The sequence below is a fragment of the Pecten maximus genome, chromosome 19 (assembly GCF_902652985.1).
Source record: "Pecten maximus chromosome 19, xPecMax1.1, whole genome shotgun sequence".
Lineage (NCBI taxonomy): Eukaryota > Metazoa > Mollusca > Bivalvia > Pectinida > Pectinidae > Pecten > Pecten maximus.
The window spans coordinates 27,718,534-27,746,168 of NC_047033.1; the positions used below are offsets into that span (position 1 = coordinate 27,718,534).

Genomic DNA, 27,635 nt, shown 5'->3' on the forward strand with positions numbered 1-27,635 from the left:
GACAAAATATTAGACAGGACAAAATGTTTATATACATGTTTTTCGTCTGTATGTACAAGAAAGTTTAATACATGGTGCATTATACGGCCATGGGGACTTCGAGTTAAGTCCACCAGTTAGCAGCCTCCAATGTTCTAAATCACACTGCAAAGATTCCTAAGTCAACGGATGGTAGTCTCACAATCCCACAAACTCAATCTTTGGCACGTAAACCTGGGCAAAGAAAACGCACAATAAATGCAAAAACTCTATCGCTTAAAAAAATAAAACTTCAGTGAGTCTGGTGGGACCGTCAGTGGTGGAATATTTAACTGTTGAGACCAAAAACATTCACCAACAGAATATGTTTAACTTCGAATGCAAAACAAATACATGAAAACAAAAACAAAAAACAACTAAGAAATAAAGAATAATATATACATACTTTGTCTCTTATCGTCATCTTGTCGGTAATTCCAGCCTCTTGTCGGTAGATCTATTTTTCTTGTTGGCTCAATATTACCTGTTGCCAACATTGAATTAGACCACAAAACAATCCAAAATAAAAATATAAACAAATCAAACATTGTGATAATAAATAAATTAAAAAGCAACTATTTTGTATTTCATTTTCTTTCCTATCGGCTTCTTGTCGGTAATTCCAGCCTCTTGTCGGTAAATCAGTTTTTCTTTTAGGCTCAATTACCTGTCGCCAACATTAGATTACATTAGACCACAAAATAATCCAAATAGATAATAAATAACTAATAAATAACCAAATCAAACATAGTATTGGTAAATAAAATGCGTTTTATATCTTTTATTATCTTTCTTGTCGGTAATTCCATCCTCTTGTCGGTAGATCTATTTTTCTTGTCGGCTCAATTTTCCCTGTCACCACCATTGTATCAGACACCACATAACAATCAAAAATAGAAAAGAAAGAGAGAGAAAAAAAGAAAAGAAAAGAAAAAAAAGCATATCAAACATTGTATTAATAAACAAATTAAAAAAGCAACTATTTTGTATTTCATTTTCTATCTTATCGGCTTCTTGTCTTTTAATTCAAGCCTCTTGTCGGTAGATCTATTCTTCTTGTCGGCTCAATATTACCTGTCACAACCATTATTTCAGACCACAAAATATTCCTAAATAAAAAAATCAACAAATCTTACATTGTATTAATAAATAAAAACTATTTTATCTCTCATTTTCTTTCTTGTCGGCTTCTTGTCGGTAATTCTAACTTCTTGTCGGCTCTTGTCGGTAAATCTAGTTTCTTGTCGGCTCTTGTCGGCTCTTGTCGGTAACTAGTGAGACCGGAAATTAGCGATCTCGCAACCTAGCGCTCGGGATGAGCCATAATCTTGTTATTTGCAATTATACGACCGCCTGGGCTTTTATTTTTCTCCAGACAATATTAAAACTATGATATATGGATAGATAATAGCTTTATCAATAATATGATAAAAAAAATTGTGAAAAAATATTAATGTTTCACAGAGTTATAGCTGCGATCTCGCAACCTAACGCTCGTGATGAGCCATAATCTTGTTATTTGCAATTATACGACCGCCCGGGTTTTTATTTATATCCAGACACTATCAAAACTGTAACATACGGATAGATAGTAGCTCTATCTATGATATGGTAAAATATGGTGAAAAAATATCAATATTTGGCAGAGCTATGGCTACGTGAAGTTAGCGATCTCGCAACCTAGCGCTCGGTATGAGCAACAATCTTTAGCTTGTTATTTGCATTTATACGATCGCCCGGGCTTTTATTTTTATTCATACATTATCAAAACTATTGCATATGGATAGATAGAAGTTTAATCCATAAATATGATCAAAAGTGGTGAAAAATATCGATATTTGATGGAGTTATGGCTACGATCTCTCACTATTAAAACGACCGGGACCAGTTATTCACTTCTGTGTAATTTGACCAAGTTTTCCTATAACATGTTTAATAAGACTCCTTGGTATCCCTACATCCTGTCTAATCTGACCCCTGAGTATCCCTCCATCATGTCAAATATGACCCCTGGGTATTCTTACATCCTGTCTAATCTGGCTCCTGGGTTTTCCTACATCCTGTCAAATCTGGTCCCTGAGTATTCCTACATCCTGTCTAATCTGACCCCTGGATATTCCTACATCCTGTCTAATATGACCCCTGGGTGTTTCAACATCATGTGTAATTTGACCAGGTTTTCCTATAACATGTTTAATAAGACCCCTTGATATTCCTACATTCTGTCTAAATTGACTCCTGTGTATTCCAACATCCTACCTAATCTGACCCTTGAGTTACCTAACATCCTGTCTTATCTCACCCCTGTCTAACACTAATCCTGTATAATCTGACCCCTCAGTAACACTACATTCTGTCTAATCTTATCCCTGGGTATTCCTACAATGTACATAATGGCTTATTTGACCCCTGTGTATTCCTAAATCCTGTATAATCTGACCCCTCAGTAACCTACATCCTGTCTAATCTGACCCCTGTGTAACACTAATCCTGTATAATCTGACCCCTCAGTAACACTACATCCTGTCTAATCTTACCCAAGGGTATTCCTACAATGTACATAATGGCTTATTTGACCCCTGGGTATTCCTAAATCCTGTATAATCTGACCCCCTGGGTATTTCTACATCCTGTCTAATCTGGCCCCTGCGTATTTCTACATCCTGTCTAATCTGGCACCTGAGTATGCCTACATCCTGTCTAATATGACCCCTGGGTTTTTCAACATCCTGTGTAATTTGACCAGGTATTCCTATAACATGTTCAATAAGACTCCTTGGTATTCCTACATCCTGTCTAATCTGACCCCTGGGTATTCCTACATCCTGTCTAATCTGACCCCTGGGTATTCCTACATCCTGTCTAATCTGGCACCTGAGTATGCCTACATCATGTATAATCTGATCCCTTGATATTCCTACATTCTGTCTAAATTGACTCCTGTGTATTCCTACATCCTGTCTAATCTGACACCTCAGTAACCCTACATCCTGTCTAATCTGACCCCTGTGTAACACTAATCCTGTAATATCTGACCCCTGAGTAACCTTACATCCTGTCTAATCTGACCCCTGAGTAACACTAATCCTGTATAATCTGACCCCTCAGTAAAAATACATCCTGTCTAATCTGACCCCTGTGTTACACTAATCCTGTATAATCCGACACCTCAGTAACCTTACATCCTGTCTAATCTGACCCCTGTGTAACACTAATCCTGTATAATCTGACCCCTGAGTAACCTTATATCCTGTCTAATCTGAACCCTGAGTAACACTAATCCTGTATAATCTGACCCCTCAGTAACCCTACATCCTGTCTAATCTGACCCCTGTGTAACACTAATCCTGTTTAATCTGACCCCTCAGTAACCCTACATCCTGTCTAATCTGACCCCTGTGTAACACTAATCCTGTATAATCTGACCCCTGAGTAACCTTACATCCTGTCTAATCTGACCCCTGTGTAACACTAATCCTGTATAATCTGACCCCTCAGTAACCCTACATCCTGTCTAATCTGACCCCTGTGTAACACTAATCCTGTATAATCTTACCCCTCAGTAACCCTACATCCTGTATAATCTGACCCCTGAGTAACCTTATATCCTGTCTAATCTGACCCCTGTGTAACACTAATCCTGTATAATCTGACCCCTGAGTAACCTTACATCCTGTCTAATCTGACCCCTGTGTAACACTAATCCTGTATAATCTGACCCCTCAGTAACACTACATCATGTCTAATCTTACCCAAGGGTATTCCTACAATGTACATTATGGCTTATTTGACCCCTGGGTATTCCTAAATCCTGTATAATCTGACCCCTGGGTATTCCTACATCCTGTCGAAATTTACTCCTGGGTATTCATACATTCTGTGTAATCTGACCACTGGGTATTCCTAAATCCTGTCTAATCTGACCACTGAGTATTCATAATCCTGTCTAATCTGACCACTGGGTATTGTTAAATCCTGTCTAATCTGACCACTAAGTATTTATACATCCTGTTTAATCTGACCATTATGTATTCATTTAAAATCCTGTCTTACCGGAGGTCAGATTACTTTGGTATTTTTCCTTTTCATGGTTTATCGACTAGATTAGGAAATAACAGAATAGCTTATCACGTCAGGTGATATTTAATTATTACATTACAAATTAATGTCATAGGCTATCACATAATTACTCTTTTACATATATACACTGTACAGGTAGAGGAAGTCCACTCCTACATTTAAAGGGAGTAACACACAATATATAAAACATAAGATCAATCTTTTCAATATTATCAATTTTCATGGCAAGAGGAGTGTCATGTTATCAATGTTACTAATTTTATCACGATTTTATATTTTTTTCAGAGTGAAAGGTGTTTCAGTTGAGGAGTGTGATAGCCGCCCGAGGAGAGACATGTGTGATAGCCAGTCACTGAGGAGAGACGTGTGTGATAGCCAGTCACTGAGGAGAGACATGTGTGATAGCCAGTCATTGAGGAGAGACATGTGTGATAGCCAGTCACCGAGGAGAGACATGTGTGATAGCCAGTCACTGAGGAGAGACGTGTGTGATAGCCAGTCACTGAGGAGAGGCAGGTGTGATAGCCAGTCACTGAGGAGAGACATGTGTGATAGCCAGTCACTGAGGAGAGACATGTGTGATAGCCAGTCACTGAGGAAATACATGTGTGATAGCCAGTCACCGAGGAGAGACGTGTGTGATAGCCAGTCACCGAGGAGAGACGTGTGTGATAGCCAGTCACTGAGGAGAGACGTGTGTGATAGCCAGTCACTGAGGAGAGACGTGTGTGATAGCCAGTCACTGAGGAGAGACGTGTGTGATAGCCAGTCACTGAGGAGAGACGTGTGTGATAGCCAGTCACTGAGGAGAGACGTGTGTGATAGCCAGTCACTGAGGAGAGACATGTTTGATAGCCAGTCACTGAGGAGAGACGTGTGTGATAGCCAGTCACTGAGGAGAGACGTGTGTGATAGCCAGTCACTGAGGAGAGACGTGTGTGATAGCCAGTCACTGAGGAGAGACATGTGTGATAGCCGGTCACTGAGGAAAGACATTGTGATGGTCCGACGTCTAATTAGGACGAGTTTTCCTCGTTTAGAACTTAACCAGACAAAGTCCATGATAGTGAACCTTATCAGATGACGTCCACAATAGTGCGCTTTATCAGAAGGCGTCCATGACAGTGAACTTGATTAGAAGACTTCCATAATAGTGAACTTCAATACAATATTGATGAATTTCTTATAGAAACTGACAGAATGAGCTATTCCTTGAAAATTTGTCCATAGAAGTGAACTTTATTAACTTGTTAGTGAACTTCTAAAAGACAATTCAAACGTTCCATTGCTCGGTTTCAGAGAAGTCGTTAATATCAATATAGCCCAATTGACCACATTTGGCCCCGCCCCTCATGCCCCCAGGGGGTCAGCCCTATCATTTGTACAATCTTGAATCCCCACCCAATAGTGAAGTTACCAGGCAAATACATGTAGGTGCAATATCCCTTGCTTGGTTTCAGAGAAGAAGTCGTTTATATTAATAGAGCCAAATTGACCCCTTTTGGCCCCGCCCCTCAGACCCCTGGGGGGTCAGCCCCACCATTTGTACAATTTTGAGACCCCACCCCAAGGGATGCTTCTGACCCAATTTGGTCAAATTCTGATCAGTTAATTGTTATGAAGAAGAAGTCAATTGTTGACGGACGAACGACGGACGCTACGGTATGGCATAAGCTCACCTTGGTCCTTCGGACAGAATAAGATTCATGTGATAGGTGTATCACTTTGAGGGTACTTCAGGGGTTGAAATTGTTGAGTTAAAATTTTTATATCTTTGCCCTGACGAGCCGTAACTGGAGAAACCGGTCGGCAAGAAATGAAAGTTTATAAGCTTACTTATGTTTTGAAGCTGTTGAATGTTGAGAAACACTCCTTCCTGATGTCTTGTTGTAATATATCATAATTTTGTTTACACTTACAAGATTGTGTCCATCTAAAGGAGACTAACAAATACTTTATAGTTCAAGAGGCCCCATAGACATGTGTTTCACATTTCAACTATTTATTTAACCTTTTATCCCAAAATGATACCGCTGGCCAAATATCATGACCCTAACTCTCTTGTTCATTTGAACTCTGTGATATTGGAAGTAGGTCAGTCATTTCTTTGAACAATTCCCCTCGTTCCACCATGCCACTTGCTCAATACCATGACCCTGTACAAATTGGTCATTGAGTCGTTTAAAGGGAATATTTGACATCAATATGGCAAGATGATAGACATCACGATATAAGCCCACTTTCCCTTCGGCTAGGTGACCAAGTTATTAAGACAGATTATGAGATCTGCAAACGTTTGTGATATAAATGGTATATATATCTACGATAGGCAATAGAGGCCTAATTAGGACTGGTAGCAATCACTTTTACAGTGGTATTGAACCTGAATAAAATAAACAGCGTAACATTATACTCCATCTAATTGGTTTCGAAGAGGAAGCCAGTTGTTAAAGAATTTCATTGACAAGGAGATAGTGTTTTAGTTTTAATTCTTTATTTGTTCTCTTAAATAAAGAATCAACAAATAGTAATTTTATACAGAAGGAGGTAAACACATCAATAACATATATAGCTGTACATCAATGTCACGATTTCATTTATATAAAAATAAATTAACAACACAACACAATACATGGTGAAATACAATATAAAGAAGTATTCTGTCGACACTTTCATCAATTTGACCCCTGAAGACTCCACCTTCAGTTTGAGGTTTTCTCACTATATAGTACAGAACATGGCTATAAATGTATAACTTCTAAATTTTGACCTTAGTAACCTTATTTATATATTATTTATATGTCAAGGTTAACATTCTTACAACATTAGTAGCCCACAACTCTAGTTTGCTCCAGGCAAAATAGTATTACCGTTAGTAACACTGAATTATGAGATTTTAATACATTTGACCTCTTTGACCTTAAAAATGTCAAGGTCATTCTTTTGAATAAACTTATAACGCATTGAAAAAATAAACAAAAATACTTCATTTGATGATAAACTTCATTAACAACAAAAAACAGTGAACTCTTCTTAAACTGTGAAGTGATTTAATGACAGAACACTCAATCATTATAATGAAATCTACTATACACAATCACTTATGTTATAGCTCAATAACATGAGAATATATTCAAGTTAATCCTTATAATATGATCTACTATACACAATCTCTTGTGTTATAGCTCCATAACATAACAAGAGGCCCATGGTCACCTGAGATTTGAAATATTTCAGTTAATTTAATTGAACATTTTTTGCCCCACCCATCAGTCCAAGGGGTCAGACAGGGCTAACATATGCATACCATTAAGCTGTCATCCCATTCTGATAATATTAACAAAGAATTAATTCTAATAAAATCAAACAAATGATAGTCAAACTTCGAACAGAAATCAATGCCTTTCTCATCTTAGATGTCCATTTCTATTGCCCTAATGTAATTATTGAAAAGTAGGTCACAGTGGCCTAATTTTGCAATATTTGTTATCGGCATGCCTTTCTCATCCTAGATGTCCATTTTCATTGCCCTAATGTAATTATTGAAAAATAGGTCACAGTGACCTCTTATTCAGAAATGTCACTAGAACATTTCTTACAACGAAGCAAATAATATTGGAGTTATAAGGCAAAACATAATTTCAAAGATGGCGATCATGGCAGCCATCTTGAATTTTATTTTCACTTAATGAATACAAATATCTAGTCAGGACCTTCTAACCAATCATTCAATGCGAATTTCAACACTCTCGGTTAAAAAAAGTTAACGGACGACGGACGATCGAAGACCGACGACGCACGCCGGACGCCGGATGATACCCCATAGCAAAAGCTCACATGAGCCTTCGGCTCAGGTGAGCTAATAAAATGTATAAACTAAACATTATTTGAGATTGCAATGGTACATTTTTTTTATCAAAATTCAAACAATCTTTGTATCACTATGAATTACCAAAACAAATTCATAAAATAAATCTTAAGATATTTCTTAAGAAACTTATCTTTCAAAAATTAAACACATTATACAATAATTAATTTTCCTTCGTTTGTACGCAGGGTGCGGCTTTCTGATAGGTTGAGATTTTTTTTTCATACCACTATGAAAAAAATTCCGAGAATGGCGCGAAAAACGTGGGCTAAAAATCAACGCGGATTCATACAGTTTGCAAACAATTTTTTTTTCATACCCCGATGAAACTATAAAAAAATTACATCAATGCTTAATTAATTTAAACCATTTTAATGGGGAAAAAATGCAGATAAGCCAGTACTATGCATCAATATTGATATTGTTACTCTTAGTAAACAATTCACAAATGTGTAATGCTTTCTAAACATAGCATGTATGTTAAATATACACACCCATAAAAACAAAAATAAGATACCACAAGTGCCTCAAAAACAAACTTCAGGATATTTTTCTTACTTTAGAATAATTTTGAGATTGCATGCAAGATTTTTCTTTAGGAAAACCAAACATCTTCCTTTTGCATCACTTTGAAATATTAATACAAATAGTAGTTGTAATAATTTTAGGATTGAAAAAATACATAAAAATATTCCTGAAAACTAATATTTACATTTTGTCTACATATTAATTTACAACAAAAATTTGATAAATAAATAATGATAAAAACAGGACATAAATCAAACAGACTGTAGACATAGTCTGTAAAATACCTGAAAATGATGTGATGATGATTAATTTGATGATATCTTTAGTAGGGTGAACTATAATAATATCTAGTCTTGTAATTCTAATGTGGTTAGTCACAAAAATAATTTGTACTAAAAACAATTTCCTTTTCTTTATAGTAAATACTCAGCTAATGAGTTAATATTTACATTACAATATGACCTGGAATACAGGAAAAGGCCCAAGTGGTTCCCTAGATCCCTACCCTACCCTCCAATCTGTGTTGGGCCCTACCCTACCCTCCCCTCCAGTCTGCGTTGGGCCTTACCCTACCCTCCAGTTTGTGTTGGGCCTTACCCTACCCTCCAGTCTGTGTTGGGCTCTACCCTAACTCCAGTCTGTGTTGGGCTCTACCCTACCTCCAGTCTGTGTTGGGCCCTACCCTACCCTCCAGTCTGTGTTGGGCTCTACCCTACCCTCCAGTCTGTGTTGGGCTCTACCCTACCCTCCAGTCTGTGTTGGGCCCTACCCTACCCTCCAGTCTGTGTTGGGCTCTACCCTACCCTCCAGTCTGTGTTGGGCTCTACCCTACCCTCCAGTCTGTGTTGGGCTCTACCCTACCCTCCAGTCTGTGTTGGGCTCTACCCTACCCTCCAGTCTGTGTTGGGCCCTATCCTACCCTCCAGTCTGTGTTGGGTGTGAATAATGACGAAAATAAACAGTTTTCTTCAACTTAAGCTTTGTTTAAATCTACACCATGTTATACAACTTAATGTACTGAAGGTAAAGAAGTGTGACTATTTCTAAGTACTTTTATTTACAAATAAACTTGACAAGATGGTCCTACAAAAGGTTTCCTGTGTTCTGTTCGTTCCTTTCGTCATCATGTTACACAAGTTAGTGTACAGAAATATAAATATTTGTTTCTTTATTAAGTAAAAACTTTGACAAGATGATCATACAAAGGGTTGCTATCTAACTTCCTCATCTCTGTCCGTTCCTTTGCCAGGTCTAAAACAGATTTACCGTCATTAGTAAGTATGGTCGTGATGTCATACTTACCTCCTGTTGTCTCTACGTACTGTTTTACGTGCCGTTCACACTTAGTGAACCAGTCTACTTTTAATGTCGTTCTGGCTATGTGATGTAGACAGTGATACCCACGGTTATCTACAGCTGTAGTTAGTGCTGGATACAACTTACACAGCTTTAAACTAAGCTTCCTGCGTTCCCACTCACAACTATAATGTAATATTGTCTTCCCGGCCCTATCTACAGCTGTAGTTAGTGCTGGATACAACTTACACAGCTTTAAACTAAACTCACTGACAACACTCATACAACTATAATATAACATTGTCTTCCCCTCGTTATCTACAGCTGTAGTTAGTGCTGGATACAACTTACACAGCTCTAAACTAAGCTCCATGTCTCCAAAAAAACGACTACAACTACAATGTAATATTGTCAGCCCGTTTTTAGTTACAGCTGTAGTTAGTGCTGGATACAACTTACACAGCTCTAAACTAAGCCTCCTGTGTCCCTCTTTACAACTATAATGTAATATTGTCAGCCCGTTCTTATCTACAGCTGTAGTTAGAGCTGGATACAACTTACACAGCTCTAAACTAAGCTCCCTGCGTCCCCTCATACAACTATAATGTAATATTGTCAGCCCGTTGTTATCTACAGCTGTAGTTAGTGCTGGATACAACTTACACAGCTCTAAACTAAGCTCCCAGTGTCCCCTCTCACAACTATAATGTAACACTGTCCACCCATCCTTGTCCACTAACTGTGACATGTACTGTCCACACGCACAACTCCTATGCACCACACGACCATCTTCTGTCTCACACTTATGTTGTACATCCTCAACTCTACACAAGGATTTAAGTATCATTCTCTCCACTGTCTGAAATAGACCACAGTTTCTTGTCAGTGCCACAAAATGGAGCGTGCTCTTCTGTGTCCATTCATCAGTCTCATGTACCAATTGTGGATATTTGTTAAACAACATTGTCACCATCTCTTCTCTTTCAAACAAACACGCCTCGTGTAGGACATTGATAATCCCAGCATGACCATATGATGATCGTGACGCACGTGCCCTCGCTGTACGAATGACGTCATACTTCAGTAGTTGACGCAGTAGTTGTACACTCCCACCCTTCACTACAATAAACGGTGTATCATTGTCAGGTGTGACACCCACAGAAAGGAGACATGAGACACGACCTTCTAAACCAATAGAGCATGCCCCATTCAACAACCCACATTTTGTCAGGTAGCATAAGTTATTGTCATAATTCTGACCACTTAGCCATCTAATAAATCCCTGTAGAAACAGGGTGTCTGTCCATATATCTAATCTAACTATATAGTCAGATACTATATGGGCATCAGATTCACACACTCTGATACAACGGTTATACAATTCACTCCTGTCACGTTGGACATCAGCTGCACACTCTCTGGCCAAACGTTTATACATACACTCTCTGGCCAAACGTTTATATTTGTCATTACTACTAGATGATATAACTATTTTGATAGCTGTGGGTTTTGATGTTGATATATAGTGGAGGAACTTTCGGGGACAATTTTCTATAAACCCAATTTTTGTGTCCTTGCCATACAAAAGGGCAACAGTGTCCTGAACAGAATCATGACAAAATTTGTAAATTGAATCATCATCATCATCATCATCATCATCAGCAGCAGCAGCAGCAGCATCATCATCATCATCATCATCATCATCATCATCATCACCAACATCATCATCATCATCATCATCATCAAAATCAAAAAGATCATCATTATCAAAATTTAAAAGATCATCATCATAAAAAGGATTATATTTTCTTTTTTCAATCAGAGATCCAGAGATGATCAATTCATCTAAACTTTTCCGCAAAGATCTGATTTTGTCTGCATGATCAAGTTTAATTCCCTGGAAAGCTTCATCAAGCTTTTTCTTGTCAACACTTTCACTATTTTTAGGATCCAAATCCCCTTTCTTAACCCTACCCTCATTGAGGAAGAGAAATAGAAGAGCAGAAAAGTGTTCCTTTGGTAATTTCTTCAAAGTTGTTTCCATGAAATAAAATGGATGTTTGAAGAAATTAACCCCCTGTTTTTGTAAGCTGTGAACATCCCTATAAAGTCGACAACACTGTGGAAATCCTATATCTGGGGCAAGGTTGATGATTTCAGATTCCTTTCCACGAGGAAAGGTTTTAATTTCTCGGACATAACTTTCTAAAATAAGTCTTTTTTCTTCATTTTTTATGCAGTTTTTACCTCTCAAATCAATGATATTTTGTTTGAATGATTTGAAAATTTCATCTCGAACATTTAGTATTAAACAATTTGATGTATTATTGAGTTCCCCACAAAATGTCGAGTGTATCGAGTCTTCCCTTTTATTCAAATCTTCAGCGATTTCCCCACTAACATTATCAATATATACAGCTAATTGTGCGTTTGGCTCAACAATGTCATCCCATTTGGCCATGCTGTAAAGCTGGACAGGATCCTTTGACAGTCCAGCATCATTATTATCGCCGTCCATTAGCCACTTCAATAGTTGGTAACCCATCAAAGTCTTCCCATCCCCTGAGGCACCCTTGATGAGGACAATGCTGTTCTTTCTGATCATTTCTTTAGCGTCTTCCAAGGCTTGTGTAGAGATCACCTCTGGTTTTGAGGTTTGATCAATGGTTGTTAATCTTGTTGTTTCTGTAATAAGAAAGGTGATAATTTTATTCCTGACTATTTTATCATGTTGCCTTCAAAATGATAATTTTAATGTTAAATCATAAGACTTAACACACAAATCTAACTTTTGACAAAGTTAAATCAACAAAGAAATAATTTCCATGTTAAATCACAAGACTTTTTACATACATTTCTTGTAGTTACATTTTTTGTTTTATCTACACAGAATCAATTTTGTAGAAGTTCCCCCTCTTCTTTTAATTATAGAAATAAGAGGCCCACTGGACCTGTATTGCTCACCTGCTTCTAGAGCAGCTTGGATATTGATCTAGGTGATTCATGCAGATACTAAGCTGATGATTTATTCATTTCATTTTTACAACCCTTTATTCCAGCATACTATTGTGTCTCTTTTATTATTTCATTATTCATTCGAACAAACTTGGTAGCCCTTCAACACAGAAAGATACAGACCTAATATCAGATCCCTGGACCTGTTGGTAAATGGGAAGAGGTCGGATAGCAGTCACAAGAAAGACCTTTGGACTAGGTCATACCCTGGAGACAAGTCCTTGTAATACATAACTGACCCTACAGGACAAACCCTGATAGCAGTCACAAGAATGACATTAGGACTAGGTCATACCCTGGAGACAGACCTTGTAATACCTAACTGACCCTACAGGACAATCCTGATAGCAGTCACAACAATGACCTTAGGACAAGGTCATACCCTGGAGACAGGCATAGTAATACATAACTGACCCTACATGACAAACCCTGATAGCAGTCACAAGAATGACCTTAGGACTAGGTCATACCCTGGAGACAGTCCTTGTAATACATAACTGACCCTACAGGACAAACCCTGATAGCAGTCATAACAATGACCTTAGGACAAGGTCATACCCTGGAGACAGTCCTTGTCATACCTAACTGACCCTACAGGACAATCCTGATAGCAGTCATAACAATGACCTTAGGACAAGGTCATACCCTGGAGACAGTCCTTGTAATACAATACATAACTGACCCTACAGGACAAGCCCAGATAGAAGTCACAAGAATGACCTTAGGACTAGGTCATACCCTGGAGACAGTCCTTGTAATACCTAACTGACCCTACAGGACAATCCTGATAGCAGTCACAACAATGACCTTAGCCCCGCCTATAAGCCCCCGGGCCAATATACATGTAGTTTACAACAGGCATCCCATACTGATAATTCTAACCAAGTTTGTATTATTTCAAATGGCAATTTTAACAAATAATGCTCAAAATTGTGATTTCCCTATATTAACTATAGTAAATTTACCCCCCTCCCCTCCCCAGGGGCAAACGTAAGACCCCAGGGAGGACTTTAAGACCTTTCTATCTGTGAAGAGTATTTGAATCATATGTGGGAGTTGAGAAATTTTAGTCAATTTTACATGTTTACATTTTACATTTTTTGCCCTGCCTTTCAGCCCGCTGGGGGGATTGGGACCATATAATTCACAAGTTTGGTTGACTTTTGGCCATGGAAGCTTCCAGCCAAATTTCAATGAATTTGGTTCAGTTGTTTTGGAGAAGAAGTTGAAAATGTAAATTGTTTACAGACGGACGATGAATGACAGACGATGGACAAAAGGCGGTTAGAATAGGTCCCTGGTGACTTTGTCTCAGATGACCTAATACAAATCTTGCGAAGTGGTTGTTATGATTTGATATTAACATACATTTTATAGTTTTTTTTAGTATAGTTTTGCATTTCACCTGACACCTGGTTGATAAAAACTTGTGTCTATCAATGTGTAACATATACTTCCTACAGCCAAATTGACGTACCAGGACCCTTAATAAATGGTTACAGCAATTGTTATAATAATTGTTTTATACACAATCAATTATTTCTCGTGGTATTTAACACACAAACATTAATGTTTCAAATTTTTCACAAGCTACTGTCATATCATTGATGGAGTTTTTGTCGATATGGATGGTTTCCTGGACCTCTCTTCCATCAAAAAATATCTTCATGTCAAACATCCTTAAGCAGACTCACTTATCACAGCTCTCAACTTAGGATTCCTTCCTGTAAAACACAAGGATCCAATATTAGATATTTTACAACAATTTTGAAAAGTATTTTTATTTCCTATGTAAAAGACAAGATGAATGTCAGATAACAGATACATACAATATTGTATTTATGTCAGCTGATATCTATATTATCAGATATTTATGTTAGATTGTAGAAAGTTATGCTATGTGGACATAAATTCCCAGCAGCAGGATTAGAATTTAAGTGAATACTGAACAATCAATACCCAGTATATCTTGTTTAGGTTGGAATCGCTACCATTAATTCAAAGTATGTAATCAGCTTCATATTTCACAAACTAGAGTACCGACACACCAGACAGGGTCCAGCAATATCTGAGTTTAAAACTGAGAGTTACATTGAGAAATAGATTACTGCATATCATGTGTAGTGGAACTGGCCTGGGTTGACCATCTATAGTAAAGTTTAACCCTCCCCAGGGGCAAACGTGAGACCCGAGGGTCATGAAATTCACACTATTGGTAAAGCACATCAAAACTCCTCCATCTATAAAAAGTATTGATTCAACCTTACTTTAGCCTTGAGAAGAATTTTTTTTTTTGAAATTTTAGTTGATAATAAATAGGGCCCTTTTTGGCACTGACCCTCAGGCTCCTTTGGGGGTGAGGACCATATAATTCACAATTTTGGTTGACCTTTGGCCATGGAAGCTTTCTGCAAAAGTTCATGGAATCTTATTCAGCGGTTTTGGAGAAGTCCAAAATGTAATTTGTTTTCGGGCGGACGGCGCACAACAACAGAGAAAAATCTATTAGAATTGGTCACTTGACACTTGTTATCTCAGGTGACCTTACAAAACAAAACAAGAGATCCCAGAGGGATCTTGGCACCCACCATTGAATAATCTTTATAGGTTCCATGTCAGATTGATCTTCTCTCTATTTTTCCCTTCTTTCTTTTTTCCTCTTACTGACATGTCAAAACTGAGAAATATCCCTCCAATACTTTTCAACCAAGGGAACCTTTATATGAAATTTGAGAAAAACTGATAAGGGCTGTCTGTCATCCATGTTGTTTTAAGATTGGTCCCGAAATGCAGTGCTAGGGACCAAGGGGAACTTATATATGAAATTTGAGAAATATTCCTTCAATACTTTCTGAGAAATAGCGACAACAAACTTCAATTGTCAAAATCCAAGATGGCTGCCTGTCGGCCATGTTGTTTTTCAATTGGTTCCAAATTGGTATATGCATAACTATAGGGACCAAGGGGAATCTAGATATGAAATTTTAGATATCATATTACCAACACCCAAACCCAAGAGTCTATCATACCTTCATTTGTGGATGAAGATTGTTTCATGGCACCGACATCTTCCTTCACAGCATCAACATCTTTCCTCACAGCTGCAACGTCTTCACTCACAGCATCAATGTCTTCCTTCACAGCATCAACATCTATCCTCATAGCAGCAACGTCTTCACTCACAGCATCAATGTCTTCCTTCATAACATCAACATCTATCCTCATAGCAGCAACGTTTTCACTCACAGCATCAATGTCTTCCTTCACAGCATCAACATCTATCCTCATAGCATCAACGTTTTCACTCACAGCAACACCGTCTTTCCTCACAGCAGCAACGTCTTCACTAACAGCAGCAACGTCTTCACTAACAGCAGCAACGTCTTCACTCACAGCATCTACACTGCCTGTAAAAATTGTATTAAAAAGTAATCTGATGAAGCCCTGATATGGCAATATATAACAAATAATCTTTAAATACCTTCACATGATTTTCTGAAACAGAGAAAACAATGATTGCATAGCTCACACTTTATCCAGTCAGATGTGGACAATCATTTTATGTTAGAACATCCTACATATCATACCTCTTAGGTTATCTGATAATGTTTGTTGTCACATATGTATACAATCATTTTATGGTAGAACAACCTAAACTAGAACTGTCGTCCAGACGGCCAACTCATACCTCCCACCCCTCCGGTGACGATTTCCCAACACAAACCTGTTTTAGTGAATGGGTTACCACGGCAACCTAAATTTGTGGGAAAAAATCTGTATGCATATACAACTACACTTATGAGCTCCTAACATTCCTGTGTTTCTCAAATGAAATCGGTTGATAAGCTATATATAGGAGTTGTCCGAGTTGTCTTGACAATTTTTTCACAAGAATATGGGTATTGAAACCTGGTAACCATGGAAACCAAAAATTCTGTAGAGAAATATCATGCATGCACATTTACATATGGTCCCTATGACTCTTGTGTAGTTTGACTTAAAGCAGTTCCCAGTTTTATGAGGAGTTGACTGAACAAAATTCTCCCTCACCCAAAAAACGAAGTATAGTGACCTGGTTACCATGGTAACCACAAAATTACATTATGATATAGATTACGCATATCTACAACGTATAAGGGTTATTGCCATAAAGTTTTGTTGTTTAATTAGGAAGAGTAGCCGGTACATTGTTGTGTCTACAGACGGACGGAAGGAAGGACGGACAGAAGGACAACCTGATTCCAGGATACCCCCTGACTTCGTTGCGGGGGTATAATAACATACCTCTTAGGTTATCCATATCTGTTGTCATCTGATCTTTGATTCCAGCAATTTCCCCTAAAAAGAACAACACACGTCATTGTAGGTCCTCAAGAACATATAGTGTTGCCTTGCAGTACAGTGCATCTTATCAAGAGTAATTTCGTTAATATACAGCTGACACCAAACAAGTCATAATCTTCCTCTTCTGTTGTGAATAAGATATCTTTGAGGAATCTTATCATACACCATTGTGTGTCTTATTTGAATCCTTCCTCTTTGCCTTTAAATCATTAAGCATGAAAAAAGTTCTATGAATACTTGAAAAATCAGGAAAACCAGCATGCAGGACTAAAAAATAATCAAAGACAAACTTCAACTGTCTAACAAACGGTGACCTGACAATGAACAGATGCCACACCACAGCATAAAATCAAACATTGACACATACATTGTAAATACGTTAACAGAGAGGGGTAGATTTGTTGGTTGTATGTGCAAAGTATAAGTCCACAAAATGGTAAAATGCCAAAAAAAAATTCTGTATGATTTTGCCATAATATCACGCCTAGACCTCTTATGAATGAATAAACCAAATTAGAAGGTTTTGAGGTGTTCACTTTTGGACTTGCAATCTTTCCAAAAACTTACCCCAAAAAGTTATAAGTCGTGGGGATGGACATGGACGCCGGGGGTACAACATTAGCTCAACGTTACTCGTAACCAGTGAGCAAAAAATAGTTGAGTGCGTGGTCATATCTTATAAGGATAATGTAAACTAGTGATTTCCTCCTATATAACTTGTTCATTGTCATCAATAGCAAAGCATACAGTCTTACGACGAAAAGAAACCAAGGGCAAAGGCTTCAAATCTTGCAAAATTTAGAATTCTTTAATAAAATAAAGTCTTATCAAGTTCTGTTATAGTATTTTGAGATAGAGTAAAAAAAACTTAAATATACTGTACATTTTCTGCTATCTATCAAATTCAGATGACACTGATCAACAAAGATATGGTAAAATAATCAAAAGTAACAATGTATATAATTTAAACCAGAGGGCCTACATGGCTCACCTGTCAAAGTACCTACTAACAAAATACCATGGGTCCTGACTTAGGAAAAACTTCAAAAGTTCTTCCTAAATTATATTTACCAAAACACCAACATAATTCTCTGTCATACCTCCAATTGTCAATGAGAGTTCCTTCATAGCACTGACATCTTCCTTCACAGCATCAACATCTTTCCTAACAGCACCAACGTCATCACTCACATCATCAACAGTTCCTGTCAAAATGTTAAATAAAAAGTTTTATTAATATTTCTATTACCTATATGTACCCGTAATTGTCCTCTCCTGTAAACAGTATTTCTGGATCAAAACAGTAGAAGACAATTTTAAGGGACTTCGGTTTGGTTTGTTTTTGTTTAACGTCCTATTAACAGCCAGGGTCATTTAAGGACTATTGGTGTATGACCTTTTTAGCTATGTGTACATATGGTTAAAATCCTTACAATGCCAGACTGGTCTTCATTCCACTTTTCTCACCTTTCCTCTCCTCCTCTAAATTATTTGAAAACAAGATTAACCTACATATGAAAGCTGGGGAAGATCCATTGAGAGCTTTATCAGAAAGGACAATATACCTTGGTAATTGTAACCTCAAGTGATCAAATCCAAGATGGCCGTCTATTTTCTTGTTTATTTCAAAACTGACCATTTTGTAAACCACAGCATTAGATATCAGTAAAGCTTAATGGGGGTCAATCAATTATGAAATCTGGGTTAGAGCATAAAATCACAAATACCATGTAATAGCATGTATTAAGAAGTACCAGATCTACTTACATTAGCCATGTACATTAAGCTTGATTATTTCAAAATAGATCTTTCCATCGGAAGGTAATTGTTATTCAACTCAAACAAGAGGCCCAAAGGACATGTATCACTCACCTGGCTCTACAGCATCTTTGAAGTTAATTTAGGTTATTTCTGCAGATACTACTACTTTATTCAAATATCAATGAGGCTCGGTTTAATTATGTCAATCAATTTTCTGTTTTTTCATTCCAGTACACAATTACACAACTGGCCTAATATCAGGTCTCTTTGCTATTGAATAATCATTGTTTGGCGAATTCAGCCTATTTGACCAATGTGACCTTAATGAAGGTTTGACAAGGTCATTCATTTGAACAAACTTCCCCTTCACCTCAGCATGCTACAGACCGAATATCAAGTCCTTGGGCCTTTTGGCTATTGAGAAGAAGTTATACAGAAGCACTACGTGTTACACTATAAATACCTTTGAGGTTAGTGTATGACGGGCAGCACTATGTGTTACACTATAAATACCTTTGAGGTCAGTGTATGACGGGCAGCACTACGTGTTACACTATAAATACTTTTGAGGTCAGTGTATGACGGGCAGCACTACATGTTACACTATAAATACCTTTGAGGTCAGTGTATGACGGGCAGCACTACGTGTTACACTATAAATACCTTTGAGGTCAGTGTATGACGGGCAGCACTACGTGTTACACTATAAATACCTTTGATGTCAGTGTATGACGGGCAGCACTACTTGTTACACTATAAATACCTTTGAGGTCAGTGTATGACGGGCAGCACTACATGTTACACTATAAATACCTTTGATGTCAGTGTATGACGGGCAGCACTACCTGTTACACTATAAATACCTTTGAGGTCAGTGTATGACGGGCAGCACTACGTGTTACACTATAAATAACTTTGAGGTCAGTGTATGACCGGCAGCACTACGTGTTACACTATAAATACCTTTGATGTCAGTGTATGACGGGCAGCACTACGTGTTACACTATAAATACCTTTGAGGTCAGTGTATGACGGGCAGCACTACGTGTTACACTGTAAATACCTTTGAGGTCAGTGTATGACGGGCAGCACTATGTGTTACACTGTAAATACCTTTGAGGTCAGTGTATGACGGGCAGCACTACGTGTTACACTATAAATACCTTTGAGGTCAGTGTATGACGGGCAGCACTACGTGTTACACTATAAATACCTTTGAGGTCAGTGTATGACGGGCAGCACTACGTGTTACACTATAAATACCTTTGAGGTCAGTGTATGACGGGCAGCACTACGTGTTACACTGTAAATACCTTTGAGGTCAGTGTATGACAGGCGGCACTACGTGTTACAATATAAATACCTTTGAGGTCAGTGTATGACGGGCAGCACTACGTGTTACACTGTAAATACCTTTGAGGTCAGTGTATGACGGGCGGCACTACGTGTTACACTATAAATACCTTTGAGGTCAGTGTATGACGGGCAGCACTACATGTTACACTATAAATACCTTTGAGGTCAGTGTATGACGGGCAGCACTATGTGTTAAACTATAAATACCTTTGAGGTTAGTGTATGACGGGCAGCACGACATGTTACACTGTAAATACCTTTGAGGTCAGTGTATGACGGGCGGCACTACGTGTTACACTGTAAATACCTCTGAGATCATCAAAGTCTGTTGCCATCTCGTCTTGTCTCTCTTTCATGTCACTGATTTCCCCTGAATAGAAAAGAAATATATCTCATTATAGAGACTCAAGTACAGTGTAGTCTTGAAGTATATCTAACAAAAGAACAATGTTTCTGATCAAAGGACAATGTATCTAATACAAGTACAATGTATCTGATCAATGTACAGTGTATCTAATCCAGGTACAATGTATCTGATCAAAGTTCAATGTATCTAATACAAGTACAATGTATCTGATCAAGGTACAGTGCATCTAATAAAAGTACAATGTATCAAATAAAAGTACAGTGTGATCAAAGTACAATGTATCTGATCAAAGTACAGTGTATCTAATAAAAGTACACTGTATCTAATAAAAGTACAATGTATCTGATCAAGGTAGTGTATCTGATCAAAGTACAGTGTATCTGATCAAGGTACAGTATATCTGATCAAGTTATAATGTATCAAATAAAAGTACAATATATTTGATCAAAGTACAATGTATCTGATCAAAGTACAATGTATCTGATCAAGGTACAGTATATCTGATCAAGTTATAATGTATCTTATCAAAGTACAATATATTGATCAAAGTACAATGTATCTGATCAAAGTACAATGTATCTAATCAAAGTACAATGTACAGTGTATCTGATCAAAGTACAGTGTATCTAATCAATTATCATTAGAAGAAGATTCTGGAAGTCAGTAACATATTTCATTCCTGTGACCTTGAAGATAGGTCAAAGATGAAATATCCTGTGACCTTGAAAATAGGTTAAAGTCTATGGTATGAGGAAATGTCATAACACTCTATAGCAGGAACCTACTGGCCAAAGGATGACTGCCCTGGGTCTTGGGTCTTTTAGAACTTGAGAGGAAGATTTGCAAATGACATTTTAACCATTAATTTGGCGTGACCTTATAAATACTGTATACCTGGGAATTTTCGCCCCCGTTTAATTTCCGCCATTTTCGCCCTTTGATGATAGGGCGAATTTAAGATGACGGCGAAAATTTCAAGCTCAATTGCAGGATTTTTCCGAACAGAATTTTCCAATTGTGAACAAGGAAAATACATTTCTTAAAAGTAGTTTAGGGCGAAATTAAAACGGGGTGAATATCTTTTGTGTTGTTCAGGGGCGAAAATAACCTGGGGCGAAAAATACCAGGTATACAGTAGGTCAAGGTCATTTATATGAGAAAACTTTATACCATTCTGCCCTAAGTACTGGCTGGCAAAATATCAGCCATCTAGGCCTTCTGAAACTTCACAAAAAGAATCATGGAATTTTTAACATACTTGACCATGACCCTGTGACTCTGAAAATAGGTCAAGGTCTTTTAAATGAGGAACTTTAATGTACTCTTCCCCGTCTACCTCCTGGCCAAGAGAAATTCAAAGTTGACAGACACCCATTCATACACTATACCATAAGCTCACTGACACTTTGTGCCGTCTGAGCTAAATATATCAATTTTTCAGTGATGTAATTATATTCTTTATGCAGTTTACCTTCTATCTTCTTTACAAGAGTTATGTTCTTCCTCTCTACATCTGGGTCCATGGTCATGGTCAGTATACTATCCACAGCTTGTACAAACATCCCTGTCTTCAGGTCACTGTTCTGTATGTCCTCAACACTTTGACGGATGTCGGCCCACCTCGTCCTAAAATTTCCATCAGAAAGATACGTATTTTTCGCATGCCCCATCTCATTTCTGTGTATACGCAAACGATCAATGTTTGCTGACAGACAACGGTCTGCAGCATCTGGAACATTACCCCAACCCTTTCCATGAGGAGTGATGTTCCCTAGATTCCTTAGAAGGATATAAAGCAAAGAAACATCCATATCCTTCTCAGAACCTTGCAACACTCCACCCGAGGGGTAAAGCATTTTCTTCTGTTGTCTATTCAACTGGGAGATAATCTGACCCTTTTGACTGGAAAGTACATAAGGGAGTCCAGATGGCAGTCGAGTGACGAGTAACTCTCTGAAGACGTCAGGGAAGACATCAATGACCAGTCTACATATCCGGGCATAGTTAGTTGTTTCTTTGGTGGAAGTATACTTGGCAGACATCCTTATAGTTGGTTTCAGGACAGAAGATAATGTTGATACTGGAAAATATAAAGAAGCAATATTGAGTGTTTAATTAACTGTCATCTGAGATATGATGTAAATGATGAGTTAATTTGCAATCAACTGTCTCGTATGTGGTGTATGTTGCAATGGAAACAAGAGGCCCAGAGGACCTGTATCGCTCACCTAGTTTACAGTACTGGGATGGTGATTTGCTACTCAAACCTTGCGGGAGCAGAAATTTTTAAGCCATGTCGCTCGTAGCCACGGGATGTTCACGGGGTGTTCGCGGGGTGCTAGCAGTGAATTCACGGCAAGTTTGCGGTGGGTTCACGGCAGATCCGCTCGACAAATCCGCCGTCACAGTCCTTCGATGACAGGCGACATTGATTAAGTTTGAGCAGTCTGTCCAGGTTACCTGTATAAGTAATTTTCTAGAAGTCTTCAGTCCAACCTGTGTAAATATGAAATGCGTCTGTAAATACCAATTTCGTTTTCAATCATTTATAGATAATCTACGGTACAATCGTACTCGAAGATGTGGGCATTCAGTGGTAAATTTTACGAATTTGTCATTACTGTAAACACATCAATGTTATCTGTAAATTCTGTGACGTTCAATCCATGTCGGAGCTGACAATGTCTCACAATCGGGGATTTTGCTAACCTATACAGATGGCGCTGTGTAGACATATGTATGCAAACTCTGAGAGGCTCCCATGAGGGTACGTTATAAACATAAATGAACAAATCTGAATGCGTACCACTTTTATATTGTGAATGACGTCATGTGGCTAGAAACATCTAAGTTTTATGACAAATAATATACATATGTTTAAGTAAGTACATATTCTGTTTATGTTCAATAACACAGTATTTTATGTAACAAATAAAAGATAGACAAGACAATGGTACAAAAATGAAAATACGGCCTGAGACAGATGTCTGTGTATTATAATATTCAAATCATCATTGTGTCTGTGATTGTAATGTATTAAAATGTAATGCATTAATGGCATGAAATATAGCAATAAATAGAAAATCATGTGCAACCTTAACACTGCGGTCGGTATTGACGATCTGCAGGGTCTGATTTTTGCCGAATCTCTATGATTTTGCTGTTGTACAAGTAACTGTCTAATGTGCCTCAATTATGATTAAGTATATTTATCCATGTGCGGTAACAAGCAAGTTTATATCCTTTACATTAATTTCATGAACGTGCTGTGACATCAAACGATTAAAACTTTGACGATGTCCTTTGTAAAAATCAACCAGACATGTCAATCATACCTGTCATGGCTGTAGCAACAAATCTGAGAGTATGTGGGCAGAGCTTTAGCAGCCAGTGCCTGATTAGCGTGTGTCATCAGGTAAACTGTCGACTCCATTCGATGCATGTATCTCAACTATCTATTGTCTAATTAATTTGCTGTAAAACAGTCTTATGCTAGAATTTATGAGAATGTTGCCCAAACCATAAAGGTATAATTTCAAAATATCAAGTTTATATATTTACATAAAAAAAAGACAATATTTCTATTTTACGAAAGCTGTTATCCCATGTACTTGTTATTACTTATTAAAATATGATACACGAACACTAATTGTTGATATTTAAAATTTGTACATGTAAGATGTATATATGACATGGTATATATATATATATATATATATATATATATATAAGGGTCAAAGAAGTAATATGAACAGTATAATCCAGATAACACTTTAATATATATGTCACCATCAATTTTACAAGGTTTTATTGAGAGGAAAGAAGATTTTTATAATGTGGTAAGGATTCCAAAGGTGAACATCTCCACTTACAGAAAGATATCTTTTTAGGTTTATGGTCTCTCAGGTTTGGAACAGCTTGTCAAATCAGCTAATTATAAGATAAGCTGAGAATTACGAGTCTTTTCAATTCAAAAGTAAGCTGAGAATTACGAGTCTTTTCGAAGGCTGCTCCGGATCGATCCGCACCTGGGATACCGAGGTCTGTTCATTTGCCATCTGCATGTACACTCACAGTGCAGTGCGAGTTGTTCCCTTTTGGAGTATTTGACCAACTTTCTTAATTAAATAACAGTGCAATGTTTTAGATTTTTTGAAATACAATATATACATACATTGATTAATTTTATGTAATTATCTAATCAATAACTTTCAGCTTTATTTTTTCTGACCGAGTTAACACAAACACTACATCAATTTCCATTGCGTGCTATGTTAGCATATATATATAATATGTACATTACACTTTGATAGTGTTTTAATTTATTCTTTATCAACGCTTGTGAACGTTACAAGAGTCCATATGCATTTTAAAACTATTATGTTAGTATCAACAGAGACCTATATACTAGTGTATAGGTCTCTGGTATCAATATGAAACTGTGACAGATATCATATCTTGAAATTACAAAGACTTTTGGCATAGCTCTGTATATTTAATTATGCATGCACTGTGATCATGTTACACAGGGTTATCGTGTTATACATTGATAAACCAGATTTTTATAAGGATTTAATGTATATGCGTGTGTAATAGGAGTGGGAAAATGCACGGCCAGACCGGGGTTCGAACCCGGGACCTCCAAACACTAGCTTGATGCTTTACCGATTGAGCTACAGAGACCGGACAGAAGTATTCGGACAAAATGGCCGCCGTAACGTCATGTGCACATCTCGCTAGAAAAATAAAACTCTTCATAAAAATGATATGTGTTGTGATACTGACCTAATATTTGGTGATCTGACCCTTGGACTTCCGTACTTCCTTCAGACGGGCGGTATAAGCCTTGAATATATTCTACATCAATGCTTTGCCAGATGGTTTGTATTGCGTCAAAAAGCTCTGTTTGATTAGTGATGTTTTGACCACTGCCTTTAGTCGTATTTATAGTTTTAACCACACATTCTCGATGATATTTAAATCAGGACTTTGTCGGGGCCATTCTAGAACGGGAATATCGTGGTTTGTAAAATAATCAGACACAACACGAGCCTTGTGAACTGGAGCATTGTCCTGTTGAAAAATACAGTTTTGGTTTGCAAAGTGTCTCGCTAAAACTGGCCAAAGATTTTCTTCCAAAATTTCAATATACTTTAGGGCATTGATGATTCCATTTACACTGCAAACAGTACCAACTCCATTATGGGTAATACACCCCCAAATCATCACGGAAAGTTTCCGGTGTGACCGCGGACAGATGCAGGCTGGCCGGTATGCCTCGTCTTTTCGCCTCCATATAAAAATTCTGTTGTCGTTGCCGATCACGATTTGACTTTCATCAGAAAAAATAACATCTTTCCAATAGTTTTCTACAGTCAGATTTCTTTTCTCAAAACAAATTGACACACGTTTTCTCAGATTGACTTCATAAACAACCATAGTTTTCTTCACTACCCTTCTACGGTATCCCTGATTTTTTAAATTCCGGTCAATTGTTTTACTACTAACCTGTACATCATTTACAATGTTCCTGTAGTCATTTAATTCGGCTGTTACTTCATCCAATGATTTTCTCCTATTTCCACGAACAACTTTCAAGAGCCTTCTCTGGTCGCGATCTGTCAAATATGGCGTCCTTCCACATCGATGTGTATTTTCAGTGTTTTCTTGTCTCACATATCGCTTCCAAATATCAGAAACTGTAGATTTTGGTATTTCTAACCTATCTGCAACAATTGTTTGTTTTATCCCACCTTCTATCATCGCTACCACCGCTTTTCTTAAGCCTGATGTCAATTCTTTACCACGACGACCCATGTTAATTCCGTGAATTCCTGCGATTCCGTCAGGAGACGACGCAATTTATTTTTACCGCCACAACATTCCGCGTGACATCATCTTTCCGATGACGTATAGTCTTACGCGAACCAAGCCTCCGAACAGGATTTATCCTAATTTTTATGCGCCGCGCGAAATTTAGCAGTAAATATTACGACACGTTTGTCCGAATACTTCTGTCCGGTCTCTGTACCTGGTCGCCGATGATCGACCCGGTCCAGTTCTGCAACACATGAATACTTAATTCATAGTGTTCTGGTTGTTAACTGATGTCATATGTAATTCAGAATCCCGAAACTGAGCCCCTGTGTATATAATGTAACTCTTATGTTATTATTTTATAAAAGCGGCACCTGCGGTACTACTCCTATAACATAAGAGGCCGCTGGTCTGCTTTTTTTCTATCGGATATGATTTTGACGGCGCCTGTCAAAAGAATCTCGCCGTGTAAAACCTCCAACATTGTTGGAGTACTGTGGTATATACATGTATGCTGGTGGTAGAGTTACATTACATTGCTACAAGACTAACGGCATCAGATAATTACCTGGTGTTAGGCTATATTAACAATAGGCCTTTGGCGTCTTCATCTGTCTTCCAGTTCGACTTTCGTCTGTTCGTCTTGGCAGTAGGCCTAGACCATCGGTATTTCCACCTTTGTTTACTTCCGCTTTCGGTTCTTTCATTAATTTCGCGATATTTCTTTTAAATCACACCGATGCCAATGTCAATGATTATTATCCGATTTTGAAACAAACACGTCATTTTAAGTGACTCAAGTGATGACAAGCTTAAAGGCTAGCGGATTTCGGATTTCGACAAATAACTTGAAAGTTCAGGGTTGGACGGTTGACAGGATTAGGTCTATATGGCAGGATCGGACATGAAAGGATCGGGAAAGAATCGGAACATTTTGGCGAACATTTTTTTACATAGATGTATGTATTACCCGGGTAAGGTGATGTATTCACCTGTGTAGACTGGTGTAGATTTACATTTTACCTAGGTAATATGATGCATTTACAATGTTCTTCATAGTTTCATAAGCCCCATGGACAATGATGGTTAGCCATACTTTTTGAAAGGTTATGGTTTACCCTAAACTCCCAGACTGATGGTTGCACATTCCAAAAAATATTTTAGCCTTTCATCCCAAATCTGCTG

At 37.7% G+C, this 27,635-nt stretch overlaps 1 protein-coding gene and 1 long non-coding RNA gene across 3 annotated transcripts; both read right to left on the reverse strand.

Moving 5' to 3' along the window:
• Nucleotides 1-6,570: 6,570 nt before the first annotated feature.
• Nucleotides 6,571-9,205, reverse strand: LOC117317987. Its single transcript, XR_004530283.1, has 2 exons — nucleotides 9,154-9,205; nucleotides 6,571-9,005 (listed from the first exon to the last, which is right to left on the reverse strand). It is a non-coding gene; the product is annotated as an uncharacterized LOC117317987 (long non-coding RNA).
• Nucleotides 9,206-9,330: 125 nt separating this feature from the next.
• LOC117317978 lies at nucleotides 9,331-27,276 on the reverse strand. 2 transcript variants are annotated; one of them, XM_033872949.1, is made up of 9 exons: nucleotides 27,019-27,276; nucleotides 22,862-23,129; nucleotides 22,105-22,713; nucleotides 20,574-20,636; nucleotides 18,250-18,354; nucleotides 17,090-17,143; nucleotides 15,835-16,212; nucleotides 14,500-14,529; nucleotides 9,331-12,475 (listed from the first exon to the last, which is right to left on the reverse strand). In XM_033872949.1, exons 3-9 carry the CDS (start codon nucleotides 22,673-22,675, stop codon nucleotides 9,666-9,668), a joined length of 4,011 nt encoding a protein of 1,336 aa, XP_033728840.1. In that variant the 5' UTR covers nucleotides 22,676-22,713; nucleotides 22,862-23,129; nucleotides 27,019-27,276; the 3' UTR covers nucleotides 9,331-9,665. The 2 variants fall into 2 exon arrangements, with proteins under 2 accessions (XP_033728840.1, XP_033728839.1); XM_033872948.1 differs by lacking the exon at nucleotides 22,862-23,129.
• Between the last annotated feature and the right edge of the window lie 359 nt (nucleotides 27,277-27,635).